This window comes from Astyanax mexicanus, chromosome 1 (assembly GCF_023375975.1).
Source record: "Astyanax mexicanus isolate ESR-SI-001 chromosome 1, AstMex3_surface, whole genome shotgun sequence".
Classification (NCBI taxonomy): domain Eukaryota; kingdom Metazoa; phylum Chordata; class Actinopteri; order Characiformes; family Acestrorhamphidae; genus Astyanax; species Astyanax mexicanus.
The window spans coordinates 120,019,658-120,035,747 of NC_064408.1; the positions used below are offsets into that span (position 1 = coordinate 120,019,658).

Consider the following 16,090-nt stretch of genomic DNA (forward strand, 5'->3'; position numbering starts at 1 on the left):
GTCTTGGTTGTATTCAGTCAGTGGGGCACCTGTTTTTTTCCATTGCCAAGATAGCAATACGCCAGAAATTTCCAGGTGTTGGCGGCCACGGGGAAAGCAGGTAGACCAGCATTGGTCTGTCCGCATCGTGGCATTGATAACATCTCTTGGCCACGCGGATTTTCACCGCTGAGCGACGCTGAGAGTCTGAGTTTAAGGGTTAACTTTATCTAGCACTCAGTGCTGTATCTTTAAAACTAAGGAAAGATTTTGTCCTTTGAGGTTTAGAGCTGTACATTTGACTGCGGTTAGCCAGTGCTGTTAGCCAGTCAGGGGTGATATATTTGCATGTATGAATATTTATGAGCAAGAGCCAAAATCCTGTCTTTGTTTAGAGACCTCTAATTCAGTGATCTAAAGCAGGGCTCAATAGAAACACCTGAGCACTTTTTTACACAAAAAAGCATTCATTCATACTTGATAATCCACAACTAGACATTTTAAAATTAATGAAAAAATGATGGAATGAGACCTTTACTAAAGTTTAGCGCTCCTGATGACATATCTATCAGGTGCTTGAAGGGTTGTCCAAATTCTTAATTTGAGGATTTCACCCCTTTCCCTTGTAACACTTAAAAACTAGGGGTAGGGGTAAGTGGTAGGGCTCAGGGGTTAAATGGGATTGGGCTCAAGTCTGCAGTCTGGGTCAGGTGGCTCTTTCTGAACTGGAGATGGACTGGTGTTCTCTGAAGAACCTGAAGAGATGCCTTCTAAACTTCTCTCCCACAAATACGTAGAGGAAGGGATTCAAGCAGCTGTGTGAGAACGTCACTGCTTCAGTGATCCACAGAGTCAGGGTAAACCGTTTCGTGAACTCGCAATCGTGAGGAGTTAAGCCCAGGAATTGCAGGGCTCCAATGAATTCTGCGATGTTAAACGGCGTCCAGCAGCAGAAGAAGACCACCACGACTATGACAATGAGGCGCATGGGGTATTTATTAGGTAAGCGAGATCTGTGGAGCCTACGGAGTATCATTGAGTAGCAGAAACCCATGATGCTCAATGGAACAAGCAGGCCGACAATGTTCTTTTTAAAGAGGCCAACAGTTACCAATTTTACATTATTGGGATAGTCAATGCAAAGAACCTCAGATGAGAAATTTTCAACCCTGATGTAGAACTGCTCTGGGAAAGATGCAGCAACAGCTAAGACCCAGATTACCAGACTGGACACAATCCCGCAGACCCTAGTTCTGACCCTTAAGGCAAGTACGGCATGGACGATGGCCAAGTACCTGTCGATGCTCATCAGCACAATAAAGAAGATGCCACTATAGAACCCAATATAGTGAATGGTGAAAACCATGGTGCACATGACTTCACCAAAAATCCATCCATGCTTCATTTGGTAGGCCCGAAAGGGAAGAGACAGGACCAGGAGAAGATCAGCCAGCGCCAGGTTCAGAAGACACACATCGGTGGTGCTTTTCAGCTGAGTGCCCACCGTGATGACCCACACCACCAGTGCATTTCCAATAAAGCCCACCACAAAGAACAGGCAGTAGAGTGCAGGGAGGAAATATCTCTCATATTCTTCATATATACAGTCATCCTCATTTACAGCTTCATCAGATGTGTAGTTATAGAAGAGAGTGCTGAAATAATATGAAAAATATGGAAATAATAAATAATAATAAGTATGATTAGCACAATCACATTTATCTAAAGCAGGGGTGTCCAAACTGCGGCCCGTTTCCTTTTTTGGAGCGGCCCCCGAGGTATTTTAGAAATAGAATGAAAGTTAGCCCGCTGTTAAGCAGGTTTTTATAAAATGAGATTCAAAGTTTGAACGCTAGGTGTCAGAAACGGGCCAAAGAGTCTAAAAGCAGAGAGAGTGCGCATTTCTAGCGCAGAAAATCGCACTAAAGAGTCTAAAAGCGGAGAGGGTGCACAGTTTTAGTGCAGAAAAATGAGGCAAAGAGTCTAAAAGCGGAGAGTGTGCATTTCTAGCGCAGAAAAACGGGGCAAAAGAGTCTAAAAGCGGAGAGAGTGCGCATTTCTAGCGCAGAAAAACGGGCCAAAGAGTCTAAAAGCGGAGAGAGTGCGCATTTCTAGCGCAGAAAAACGGGGCAAAGAGTCTAAAAGCGGAGAGGGTGCACAGTTTTAGTGCAGAAAAACGAGGCAAAGAGTCTAAAAGCGGAGAGAGTGCGCATATCTAGCGCAGAAAAACGGGGCAAAAGAGTCTAAAAGCGGAGAGGGTGCACAGTTTTAGTGCAGAAAAATGAGGCAAAGAGTCTAAAAGCGGAGAGAGTGCGCATTTCTAGCGCAGAAAAACGGGGCAAAGAGTCTAAAAGTTGCCGTAATTAAGGAGTTTAATATTAAGAGACATCATGAAATTAAACATCAATTTGAAAAATCTTAGTTTACACAACACTGTCAAAGATAAAGATAGTAAGTCAAGTAAAATGGTGTGTAAATGAAATAATCAGGAAAATGTATTATTTAAAGTGGTATATTTCATTATTTGTTTTATTACAGAGTCTGTGGCCCGTGACTTCAAATATATTTCTCCTTCTGGCCCCCAACAAAAAAAAGTTTGGACACCCCTGGTTTAAAGGAGCCAAGCACCACATTACACCTGTTTTGAGTTTCTCACCTGGTCGATTCCCAAGGAGTGCTAGTAGTAGCGTTCAGTTGCGTTGATGCCATTGAAAGCCACAGCAAACAATATTGTGTATACTAAAAAAAAGAGAAACAACATGTAAGTTATCAGTCCGTAAATCTGTATTCTGCCATACGTACTGTCAAAAACAGTTGCCATAGAAGTTTGTCATTGAGATTTTGACCAGTTGATAAAATGTCTTTTGTTAAACTCTACCTCCTCTTAAATTACACTGTCTCGCCACAAACAAAAAAGTGGATTTAAGTAAGTAAATGATGTGGGGGTTGGTGCTGCAGTTGGTCTGCAGGTTTAGGTTCAGCAACAGTATGTGCTGAAAGAATGAGGTCAGCTGAATACCTGAATATACTAAATATAGACCAGATTATTCCATTAATGGATTTTTTCTTCCCTGATGATCAAGGACATATTCCAAGACAATATCAGGATTCATGGGGCTGGAATTGTGAAAGAGTTCAGAGTTCAGGGAGCATGAGATCATCATTTTCACACATGGATTGAGAGAGTTCACCACAGAGTCCAGATCTTAACCTCATTGAGAATCTTTGGGATGTGCTGGATGGAGAAGAGCTGCTTTGTGCAGTGGTCAGACTCTACCATCATCAATGCTGCTGCAAGATCTTGGTGAAAAATGAATCCAGCAACACTGGATTGAAATAAATAATACATTTTGTGACACTGCAGAAGCTTATAGAAACAATGCCACAGTGAATGTGTAAAGCTGCAATCAAAGACAAAGGTGGTCCAACTGAATATTATTAGAGTGTGTGACCCCCTTTTTTTTTGTTGGTGAAACAACATTTAATTGCGTTGATAGTAAAGAAAGAAACAACATACAAGTCATGAATCAGGAAATCTGTATTCTGTTATATAGTACATATAGTCAAAAACACATATTTTTATTCCCATATTTTTCTGTACTATCTGATAAACTTCTGTCCAAAAGTCAACTTCAGAAATTAGGAAAACACAAAAGTCAAGTTAGTACTTATTTGTCAGTTAATTTTCTTACTGATTAATATTCCATCCCTTATTTATTTTAGCTGCCTCTTTTATCTTTTTAGTCTTTTATCTTTGAGTGTGAAAATCAGTCTGCGTTGGAATCACTTTAATGTAACTATTGCACTATTTTTGTGAAGTATGTGCTGACTACGTTTATTCACTGATACATTTCTCAACAAAGATTTTTATTCCATAGCTTAAAACTAATATTTGTCAAGGCTAGGCAAGGGAAGGCAAGTTTATTTATACAGCATCTTTTATACACAACGGTCATTAAAAGTGCTTTAGAAATGATAAAATTCATAAATTTTAAATTTAAATATATAATTTTATAATTTTACATTTAATTTTTTTAAATGATAAAATTCATAAATTTAAAAGAATATCAATAAAAATGGAAATCAGATAAATAAAGATTTAAAGATAAAATAAGAGTAAAGCATTGATAAAAAATGGACATAAAAAATAAGAATTAAGCATTAATAAAGGATGATTCAAACATGATTAAAACAATACATTTAAAAGAAGGAAAATTAACAAAATGAATTAGTATAAATGTGCCGTTACAGAATAAAAGTCTGCGGAGCTGCTGTGTTTTAAACTGAGCTCAAATATGAATGTTTTCAAACTAAATTTTAAATTCTCTTAACTCTTTCTGTCAGCTGGTCTATTAGACTGGATTTGACTGGATATAATTGCTATAAATTAGTTAACAATAATAAATGTACTTTAATTGTACTATAATAAATACACATTACTGAATTTTGTTATTATTGCTTGTAACCACACGTTTCAGTCCAGTTTTGATTATTTTTACCAAGTTTTAATAAAATCTCTGATATTGCAGGTTTGGTTTTACCTTCTGCAGGACACTGTTGGGTCGTCTCTCTGTAGATTGCTGGAGGACGTGATGTGGAGCTGAAGATGATTCTGGAGGTATTAAGTCACACGAACATCCCTCCTACAAAACCACCAAAAAACACCACTTCTCTTTTTAGAGGGTTTAGTTTAGCTCAGATGATCATCATTCCAGTCTGATCAACCTTCCTAAAGGTCTTTTTTTCGGATCATTGATTCATTTGATATGCCTTTTTTTTTTTTTTAGCAATCATACATCATATATATTTAAATATATATATTTTTTAACATTTTAAATTATTTAAAAAAAACAGTGCTTGTGTTTTGTGTCTGTAGAGATTATTAAATCACATGTCATTTTACCAAGAGATGTCAACACATTTGCAGAACTCTGTGGTAGGTACAGCAACATGCAAAAAAAAAAACAACACAAATTCAATCACACATCAGAAAAAAATTGCGACCATCGCCAAGAAAGTAATCCGCATGAACTGGAAACCCAAAAATAACATCAACAGACAAACACTCTCACAACCAATCAGAACCACCGAATCAGACTTAGCCTGGACACCTCTAATTCAAACACTACAGTAAATTACATTAAAAAAAACACACAAGATCAACAATAGCTAACAAAGAGCCAAACACATACACTCACATATACATATAAGTACATGCACAAACACACACACACACATACACAAATGTAAATGAATAGGCCAAAAATCAGACAAAATCAGCACACATGTTCATGTTTTTGTTTAGTCATCCAAACATACATTTCTTTCTTTCTTTCGTTTTCTTTTTTTTTCTCTTTATCAGTCTTGCTTTTCAACTTCTTTTCTATTCCTTTTTCCCCCTTTATCTCATCTTCCCCCGAATGTCCCCCTTTCTTCCTCCCTCAGCTCCCTCTCTTGTATCTTCCTTCCAGATCCCTGCAATTTTAAACCCCCTAAATATACTCACAAAAGACAAAAAACAAGAAAAAAAAAACACAACTATAATTTACACTGTTGTAATGTGTAAATAATCAAATAAATAAACAATAAAATATTAATAGTCCTCCGAAGAGGGTGGGTGGTGGAGGGCCAAAAAAAAAAAAAAGACAAGATTGCGACAGCATGGTAAATGCAAATAAAATTAAGTGTTTCCTACATTTACTTTTTAATTTCATTTAAGATTATATAGAACATAAAATATATATATATATATATATATATATATATATATATATCATATATATTTAAATATATATATATTTTTTTACATTTTAAATTAATTAAAAAAACAGTGCTTGTGTTTTGTGTCTGTAGAGATTATTAAATCACATGTCATTTTACCAAGAGATGTCAACACATTTGCAGAACTCTGTGGTAGGTACAGCAACATGCAAAAAAAAAAAAAAAAACACAAATTCAATCACACATCAGAAAAAAATTGCGACCATCGCCAAGAAAGTAACCCTCATGAACTGGAAAACCAAAAATAACATCAACAGACAAACACTCTCACAACCAATCAGAACCACCGAATCAGACTTAGCCTGGACACCTCTAATTCAAACACTACAGTAAATTACATAAAAAAAACCACACAAGATCAACAATAGCTAACAAAGAGCCAAACACATACACTCACATATACATATAAGTACATGCACAAACACACACACACACATACACACAAATGTAAATGAATAGGCCAAAAATCAGACAAACGCTATAACACTATAACGTTTGGACGCTATAGCACATAAACGCTAAACGCTAAACGCTATAACACAGGATATCTTAAGTTTTACATACAGCACAGAGACCATTCAGGGCTTAAACTGAAGTAGAAACTTGGGAAAAAAACAACAATTCACTTTGAGACTTTAATTTTCATTTTTTAGGTTCCATTTGCAAAATGCAAAATGCAAAAAAAAAGTAAAAAAAAAAAAAAAGCGCCTGTTTTATTTGGAGTTTACAATGTGTGTATGGATATTGGTGATGAAGAATCAGTCATTCTCTACATTTTCTGATTCAGAAGATTCTTGACTAACAAATTACAAAATGTGAAAAATTGACAAGAAAGCATTGAGGAGCTACACTGCATTATATTAGGTGTTCACCAGGTGTCTCCGAAGGGTTCAAAACCTCACCAGAGTGCCCCTAATGTAATACAACGAAACAAGGAAGTAAATCTGTCACTATACAACACTAGTTGTATTTTTTGTTTGTTTGTGATAAAACAAATTAATGTTAGTCCATTTCAGTAATATTAATATTTTTTTGATGAAATTTTCATAGGATGTAAACAGTGCTTTTTAATAAGCTTCTTGTGCACTTTTTAAGTTATTAATGCCTCGTTTTAAATGTCCGGGCTCTCCGGATTCTAGTAAGGAAGTGTGGAGCTACTTTGAGCTGGATAACGGTGTAAAAAGTGATTTATCAGGGTAAATTATGCCCCGTGTCACCCAGTCTGAAGGATGTTTGGACAACCTGTTAAAATTCCTGGGTCTCACAACACTGTGGGACAACAGAGGTGGGCTATTCATCAAAAAAAATAACTTTTTATCATGTTTTACTACAACAAAAGTCAATTTTACACCAGAGTTCTCCTTTAATTTGCAATTTTATGCCTAATTTGACTTACATACAGCGTATAAAGCGACATTCTTTAAAGGTTGTACATAATCAACATTAAAAGATGCAATGCAAACAAAATAATAAAGTTTATTTAAAGTTCTTTGGCATTCAGTTATTTTAAAGTCAAATGCCCTTCTTAAAATCTCTCTAAAAATCATAACTTTGTAAAGAACACAATTTCTAACTGATATACGCATGGGTTAAAGAGATGAAGTAAAAAAAAACAGATTTAGGTGGAGATTGATAGAGCAGTTTATGTAAATGAGAGCTGTTATTCCACTTCAGAAACAATGAAGCAAACCTCTGCCAAACCAGCAGATGGCATAAAAGAGTGAAGAAAAAAAATGTGTATGTGCGTGTATGCGCTTCAAGCCCACTTAAAAAAATTAGTTTTTTCAATTTTAAATACATTTTATATAGGTATATGTTTAAGTATACCTATAAATATTTAAAGTTCATGTTTTAGCAAAAATGAACAATGTTGTTTTATTCTATAACCTATAAACAGTTATTCCAAATAAAAATGGTGTTATTTAGAGCAATTATTTGCACAAAAATGAGAAATGGCTGATATAACAAAAAGATGCAGAGCTTTCAGACTTTAAAAAATGAGCAAAGAAAACAAGTTCACATTCATAAAGTTTTAAGAGTTCAGAAATCAATATTTACTGGAATATCCCTGTTTTTTAATTCACAGTTTTAAACATGCATCTTGGCATTTTCTCCTCCACCAGTCTTACACACTGCTTTTGGATAACTTTATGCTTTACACTCCTGGTGCAAAAATTCAAGCAGTTCAGTTTGGTTTGATGGTTTGTGATCATCCATCTTCCTCTTGATTATATTCCAGAGGTTTTCAATTTGTTAAAATCAGAGAAACTTTTGTTTTCCCAAAACTGTATGTAGTCTTGCTTTCCATATACTAGAGGAAATCACTGGAGGAAAAATCCTGAAAGAAAAGAAGCTGAAATTAAATAGGAGCAACGAGGCTATTTTTGAAATGTAAGGATTAGAGAGTCTGAAAATACTTACTCCAGTGAAGTAAAGATAACATTTCTACTTAAAGGCACACTAGGTAAGATTTCCTTGATTATTGAATTTTTTAAAGAAGTTACAGCTTGACACTCACTGCAGCGCTCCATTAAAACAAATCTTTTGTGCTGTTCGTCTGTGCTGTTCTATTGTGAGTATTGTACCAGATAAAGACAGATTATTAGTAAATCAGTGGGTATTTCTGTTTTGTAAGGAGTTTAAAATGTTAATAAGAGACTTGAAATGGTATTAAAACATCCAGAGTGTAAATATGTGAGGTATAAGTTGAGTTAAAATGTTTGTTTTAACTGCTAAAGCTGTAGGCTAGCAGGCGGAAGCTAGCAGCGATTAGCATTAGCTATTAGCATTAGCGATTAGCATTAGCGATCGGGTTAAATGTGTAAATATATCATGTTAAGTGTAAAATATGGCTGTTTGTAAGCTTAGCTTGCAGTAAATTGCTCCAAACTGAAATATATATTTTAATCTGGAGCTTGTAAAAGCTTTTACTGATACTGTGTTTCTGTTTTAATATTATTTCATGCTGTGCTTGTTTGGTGGTGAGGGCTAACAGTGCTACTCTGTAAACACGCTGTTTTATCAGCTGTAGAAACAGAAGAAATGTCTCGTTTCAGTCGGGATTTACAATAAAGTAAACATTTCATGCTTAAAGAGAAAAACTGATGATGGTTGTAATTATTTCTGTGTGCTTTTTTACTTTTTGATGGAAAAAAATCTTAAAATGCTTAAATGCAGGTGTATTGTCCACTATATGTAGTATATAACAGTCTACTGTATGTAAAACAAATAATATATATGATTACGACAGTGCTGTATACATTTATTACACTCTGCAACTGTAGGGTGAGGCCAAGAGGACAAAATCTTAATCCTAATCCTCCTAAATCCCAATCCTCAATCCTCCTAAAGTATCTTATGTTCAGAAATTAGAGGTGGGCGATACTGGGAATTTTCGTATCGATCTAAAACCAAGTAAATGCAGGGGCAGTAACATTTACTTACATGCTTTAACATTAAATGAATAAAAAATAAATCTTTTTTGAGGTAGAAAAGGGGAAATAAAAATTCTCCCCTCACTAGACATCTTTTCTATTTCTTTGTTTCTTTTTTCAAATAGAATTGTTCTTAGGAAAAACAATTTTCTCCCTTTCAGTGCAATTCAGAAATAAACAGAGAGTTAAAAAATATACAAAAAATATATATTTAAAAAATGCGGGAGAGAAAAAAAGCTTGAGTTTTGCTCAATATCAATACCAGCTTTGGTATCGATATTATCGATATTTGGATCGATCCGGCAGCCTCAATCAGAAATATTTTGGGTTCATACTGTCTGCAATCAAACCAATGTAAATAATAAAACATTTCTCATACAGATTTAAACAGATTTAGGGATGTGACAAAAAGATAAAACTAATTTAGATATTACTGTTTTCCAGGGTTAGGTTTGCACTAGTTTCTTCTGCATTTTATTTGCATTTTCAAGTTAGTCATGTTCTTCTAGAGAAGAGAAGTAGGTGTTTTTGGTGGTTTGTAGGAGGAGTGATTGTGTGTGATGATTTGTACACTGGTTTCTTTTTTTCTGCAACAAAATAAATCTCTTGAAGCATCTTCTGCAACACAACACTTCCTCCAGCGATCTACAGAGAGAAGCCTGAAAAAAAGAGTCCTGCACAAGGTAATACCCTACCATCAAAATCACTGATTTCACTAAATTTAATTATTTATATTATTTATATTATTTCTAAACTAATTATTTAGAAATAATCTAAATAAAATGAGGAAAACTTTAGTAAAATTCAATAATGTGTATTAATTAGATGTATATTAATTGCAGAAAAGAGAATCACAGCTTTGAAATGCAGGCAATATTCTGTCTGACAGCGAGGCTCACCATAGTTATATACAGATGAGAACAAAATCGGTTTAATCTAGGTTTCACAGAAATGATTTAACAATGGGACAATTCTTTGTTCTAATTATATATATATATATATATATATATATATATATATATATATATATATATATATATATATATGGGAACCATAATGTTTCATTTAGTATTCTGTTTATTGTTAATGTAAAAATTTGGTTTGCGCTCTGCAACGTGTTTGTATGTGAGTGTATTGAGTTGCCAAGGTAACAATGAACGTCTGACTGTTGCCCTCTGTCTAGTTTGCAATCAGTCAGTGGCGCATCTTTGTTTTCTGCTGTCAAGATAGCAATACAGCAGAAATTTACCTGAACACATCTCATTTCCAGACCACCATGCCCATCAGTGTAGATATATTTAGAAGTACTGTTGCTATTTAAACAACGCAGGTGAAAGGTGTAAAAAATTAAACTGTCTGCGGGGTGTCAGATAGCAACGAGCATCATGCCGCGCCTTGCACACTGTGTTAAATGTGGCCCCTATAGTGTTAACAAATCTTATTGGCTATTTTTTATCTATAAATCACTTTCTGGGAATTTGCCAGCTTATATCTCTTCACTGATCTCACTTAATAATAATAATACATATCAGACTTGCTCCAGTGGCTGGATCATCTGTTCAGGTACCAAGAGTTTTTACTGAACTGGGAAAATCTGCTTTTAGCTACAGAGCAGCACCAGCGAGCTGGAATTGACTATAAGAAACTCTAAAGCTCAGCTCACTGGAATCACTGAATCATTTTAAACTTTTAGTTTCTAATCACCAGAAAGCCTGTGACTGTTTTAAATTACTTTTTTTTATTAGCTTATCTTTTATCTTTTTTTTAATAAAATTTTTATTTAATTTATTTTTGTTTATTTATTATTACTTATTTTTTTATTTTGATGTTTTATATTTAATTCTATTTCTTAGTTCTATTATTCATTTAATTACTTCTCATCATTTTTAACATTTTACTTTACTTTTACTATTATCTTTTTACTTATTTAATGTTTTATAAATTTTTTGGACTGTTTACGTGTGAAATGTGTTTTTTATGGTATTTTAGAATTTTCTGTTTTACATGTGTATTTTTTATTAAATGTTGATTTAAAATTAGCACTTCTTTTATTAATTAATTTTTCTTTTACTATTTTATTTCGTATTATTTTTAAATTATTATTAAATGTGTTTAATCCCTTTGATGTTGTAAATGGTCGGCAACATTGTAAATGAGGGTCCCCCTCAATGTTTTTTTCCCGAGTGAAAATAAATGTTGATATTAAATTATATATATATATATATATATATATATATATAACCTCTGCAGATACACTACTGCACATTTGAAAACTTTAATTCCTTTCTTTGCATGTTCTATATTCACTGTCACTGTCACTTACTTTAAGCTAAAATTATATATAATATATATATATATTAACCACACCCATGATTAATTAATAGAATTAGTTCATGCCTTTTGTGTGTTTTGAGCTTTGTAAGGTGTATTTTTGCGCTCTCATGATACCAAAGACACACCGACTCACCCCTAAATCAATCTCAACTAACCAGTGCGCTATAGATCAATAAAATAGGCCCCAGTATTTTACACTTTAGGATTGCTGCCTTTATGCCATTACTGTTATTTCTGTATCCTCAGCATCTCAAAGACCGCGTTCGTGGTGTCTTTAAATGACAACGATGATGACCTCTAATACCACTCCTTGGGAAATGAACAGGTGAGAAGCTTTCTTTCTTTCTTTCTTTCTTTCTTCCACTAAGTCAGCTTTTCTTTACAATCTAGCAGAGCGTCATACAGAAAAGGGTTTGGTACGAATAAGTATACATATGCAGGGCTTGGACAATGAAACTGAAACACCTGTCATTTTAGTGTGGGAGGTTTCATGGCTAAATTGGAGCAGCCTGATGGCCAATCTTCATTAATTGCACATTGCACCAGTAAGCAGAGTAAGAGCACAGTTTTACTCTAAATATTGCAATGAACCCAACATTATGGGTGACATACCAGAGTTCAAAAGAGAACAAATTGTTGGTGCACATCTTGCTGGAGCATCTGTGACCAAGACAGCAAGTCTTTGTGATGTATCAAGAGCCACGGTATCCAGGGTAATGTCAGCATACCACCAAGAAGGACCAACCACATCCAACAGGATTAACTGTGGATGCAAGAGAAAACTGTTCGGGTGCTAACCCGTATTGTATTCAAAAAAACATAAAACCACGGCTGCCCAAATCACGGCAGAATTTAATGTGCACCTCAACTCTCCTGTTTCCACCAGAACTGTCCGTCACCACAATCAATTATTGTGCTCTAAAACCAGGTGTTTCATTGTGCAACCGCTGTAATATTAAAAAGTACAGTGATATTGGGGCATACACTATACTGCCAAAAGTAGCTGCTCGGCCATGGAAACCCATTCCAGAAATATCTTCTGTCTAATTTTTGTCTAATGCTATTTCTCTTAAAGGTGTCATCTAGCTAAAATCCACATGAAACTCTTCCTCAACCTCCATTGTCTACAGTAGCTAGTCAAGAAACTATTCAGTAAAACGAGTTAATCAGGAAAAGCACCGTGTCTATGTCAACCTGTGAATTAGTATTCATGGCCCCACCCACCTCGGCTCACGAGCTCCCACAGACAGAGCTGAATCCGGGCAGCAATGCCCTCTCGTCAGATAGGAGCTAAATAACAGCGATAGGAACAGCATGGCAGTTCATTCCTGTGTTATTTGTGCGAATAACACATCAGTGTTAGTTATATAGTTAGTTATATACCCAATAATTCAGAGCTAAGAAACAAATGCTTAGAATTTATCTATGGAGAGACACCGCCAGTGAAGTACAACTGAGATATGTAGGTGTGTATTTAGAACAGTTCTGTTTACACTAGTTAAATATACAGTAAAAATCTACCCCCGGGGTTGACTTTTACTTTCTGGACCTGCACTACTCACCTCTGTGTGTAAGTAACTACAGATTTACATAGGATCTCTGGTGGATTTTACAGAGATTCTAAAACTAGGTCAGTGGCTAAACTGCACTTAGCAGGTTTAGCATTGCACATGTTGTAAAGACTGTTACTAGTGTATAAATGTTTATTTATTTTAAAACATTCCTAACTGTTGTCCATCTCGCTGCCTCCTGGTTTCGCAGTGCCGTTAGCCAATCAGATGCGAAATGTTTGCATGTATGAATATTCATGAGCAAGAGCAGAAAATGTATTGTTTCTCCCGGCTCACTCCTCCACCGGACTAAAGCAGTGTTATACCCGATCACTGGAGCACTTTTTACACAAAAAAACAGCTCACATTTATCATTTATACTGGAGACCACAACTAGTTTCTGCTACAACCAGTTTAAAATGAAAGAAAAAACGATGGAATTACACCTTTAAGCAATTTTAGGAGAAACATCTATAAGAAATATTTGGATTTAAAACTGATTTATTACTGTTTCTTATGCATTTTCTTTCCCATATTTTTTCTAGCACTCTCTTCTATAACTACACATCTGATGAAGCTGAGAATAAGGGTTGCTGTTTATATGAAGGATATGAGAAATATTTTCTCCCTGCACTCTACTCCCTGTTCTTTGTGGTGGGCTTCATTGGAAATGCGCTGGTGGTGTGGGTCATCACGGTGGGCGTTCAGCTGAAAAGCACCACCGATGTGTGCCTTCTGAACCTGGCTCTGGCTGACATTCTCCTGGTCCTGTCTCTTCCCTTCCAGGCCTACCAAATGAAGCACGACTGGATTTTTGGTGATGTTATGTGCACCTTGATTTTTGGCATTTACTCTGTTGGGTTCTATGGTAGCATCTTCTTTATTGTGCTGATGAGCATCGACAGGTACTTGGCCATCGTCCATGCCGTTCTTGCCTTAAGGGTCAGAACTAGGGTCTGCGGGATTGTGTCCAGTATGGTAATCTGGGTCTTAGCTGTTGCTGCATCTTTCCCAGAGCTGTTGTTCATCAGAGTTAAGAAGACACATACTGAGGAACATTGTGTTGCATATCTTAATGATTGGGGCTTGGATATGTTTAGAATTTTTAAAAGGAACATTGTGGGTCTGCTGGTTCCACTGATCATTGTGGGATTCTGCTACTCGATGATACTGCGGAAGCTCCACGGCTCTCACTCATCCAAGAAACACTCCATCTGCCTCATGATCCTGGTCATGGTGGTCTTCTTCTGCTGCTGGACGCCTTATAACATTGCATATCTCCTCTACGTTCTGTTATTTATGGGTGTAATACCTCGAGAATGTGAGATCCTAAAAGGGATTTTACTGACTCTAAATACCACGAGAGCAGTGGTGTTCTTACACTGCTGCCTGAATCCCTTCATCTACATTTTTGTGGGAGAAAAGTTTAGAAAGCATCTTATCAGGCTCATCAGGGCACGTCTGCGCATCTGCCGCTCCAGACTGTAGTCTTGGTCTATTTGTATTCTATCTGTATTGATTACCTGCAGGGAAATTGTAGTAAAAATATCAAAAAAGGTAATACACAGAAATAAACAGAAACACGGGCAAATAAAAAATATATAGATTCTGGACAAAACCAGATATAATACTTGGCTGGGAGTGAGTGAAGTGCAGGGGTATATATAGTAAAACAGGTGAAATCGTGAGTGAATGGGTGATGTCACTGTGTGGTGCACTCTGGGCAATGGAGTCCAAAGATAGGAGATCAGTGGTAGACACATCTGCAGGAGGAATAGAAGCACTTTCTGCACCTGGTGTAACACACAATATTCACAATCTAGTGCGGGACTAAATATTAATGTCATTTGTAATAGCAGGACATCATATGCAGCTCTGAAAAAAAAATAGTTTTTTGATTTTACCAAATTGAAATCCTCTGGAATATAAGCCATCAAACCAAGCTGAACTGCTTGATTTTTTGTATCAGGAGTGTAAAGCATAAACTTATCCAAAAGCAGTGTGTAAGACTGGTGGAGGAGAACATGATGCCATGATGCATGAAAACTGTGATTAAAAAACAGGGTTATTCCACCAAATATTGATTTCTGAACGCCATTTCTCATTTTCTGCAAATAAAGGCTTTAAATGACAATATTTTATTTGGAATCTGGGAGAAATGTTGTCTGTAGTTTATAGAATAAAAAAAAGCAAAAGCAGAAAAACTGATTCAGAAACTGAAGTGCTCTCTTAATTGTTTAAGGTTGCAAATTCATAAAATTGATAATAATCATCACACATAATTATCATGAAGGAAAAAAAAGTTCAGTAATCAATAAGACGTTGATAAATATGATGCACGCTGAGGGAATATATTGTATTTTTGCTTTAATATTTTACCTTGTGATTCTTTCTATCAATGTTATTCTCTTTTCTTTTCGAACTTGTTTTAATGTACTTTAATTTACTGTCATTCTTTTAATTTATTATATTGTATGCTCTCAACTTTTATTATTTTTTTTTTTTTTTTAATTGCTATTATTGTATTATTGCCCAATTTTCTTTTATATTTTGTGTAAAAAACATTTTGAGATTTTATCTGGAAAATGCTTTATGAATAAAATCTTTCGGAACATTATTGTTCTATTTATGTGCCCTGCAACATCGTACAATATCCCTTGCACTTTTTAAATGTCTGTAAATCTTATCGTACCATTCTGTGTTGAAACCAAGATGTTGCTTGTAGTCAGAAAAAAAAACTCACATTATAATATAAAAGTTACCTGCATTTTTTTTTTCCCAATTTCAATATATAAAGTTTTAGAGCTTAATGACATTCTTCCTTGTGGTGGATTGGTTACTGCATAATCTCATCATGTTTAGAGTAGAGATCTAGATTGGTCTGGATTTGGCAGTTGCCAGAAGAACGGTACTTGTCTGAACACTGTATTCACTATTATAGGGCACACACATCACCACTCCATCACTTTTTCTTGAATTGTAACACTGTATTCACGATTATAGGAAACATAA

General features: G+C 35.3%; 2 protein-coding genes across 2 annotated transcripts; one reads left to right on the forward strand and one right to left on the reverse strand.

Moving 5' to 3' along the window:
- Positions 1-639: 639 nt before the first annotated feature.
- Positions 640-2,688, reverse strand: LOC111197459 (C-C chemokine receptor type 8-like). Its single transcript, XM_022686859.2, has 2 exons — positions 2,636-2,688; positions 640-1,634 (listed from the first exon to the last, which is right to left on the reverse strand). The coding sequence occupies exons 1-2, from the start codon at positions 2,686-2,688 to the stop codon at positions 686-688; spliced, it is 1,002 nt and encodes a 333-aa protein (XP_022542580.1). The 3' UTR covers positions 640-685.
- A 7,093-nt stretch (positions 2,689-9,781) lies between these two features.
- On the forward strand, positions 9,782-15,355 carry LOC107197041 (C-C chemokine receptor type 4-like). The gene is made up of 3 exons (XM_022686860.2): positions 9,782-9,877; positions 11,775-11,853; positions 13,624-15,355. Exons 2-3 carry the CDS (start codon positions 11,807-11,809, stop codon positions 14,564-14,566), a joined length of 990 nt encoding a protein of 329 aa, XP_022542581.2. The 5' UTR covers positions 9,782-9,877; positions 11,775-11,806; the 3' UTR covers positions 14,567-15,355.
- Positions 15,356-16,090: the final 735 nt, after the last annotated feature.

Bases quoted from the DNA above. Each gene is read 5' to 3' on its own strand.
- LOC111197459 (XM_022686859.2), bottom strand. From the start codon at position 2,688: ATGGCATCAACGCAACTGAACGCTACTACTAGCACTCCTTGGGAATCG. The intron at 1,635-2,635 runs GTGAGAAACTCA...ATATTATTTCAG, and splicing joins ACTCCTTGGGAATCGACCAG to CACTCTCTTCTATAACTACA.
- LOC107197041 (XM_022686860.2), top strand. From the start codon at position 11,807: ATGACAACGATGATGACCTCTAATACCACTCCTTGGGAAATGAACAG. The intron at 11,854-13,623 runs GTGAGAAGCTTT...TATTTTTTCTAG, and splicing joins ACTCCTTGGGAAATGAACAG to CACTCTCTTCTATAACTACA.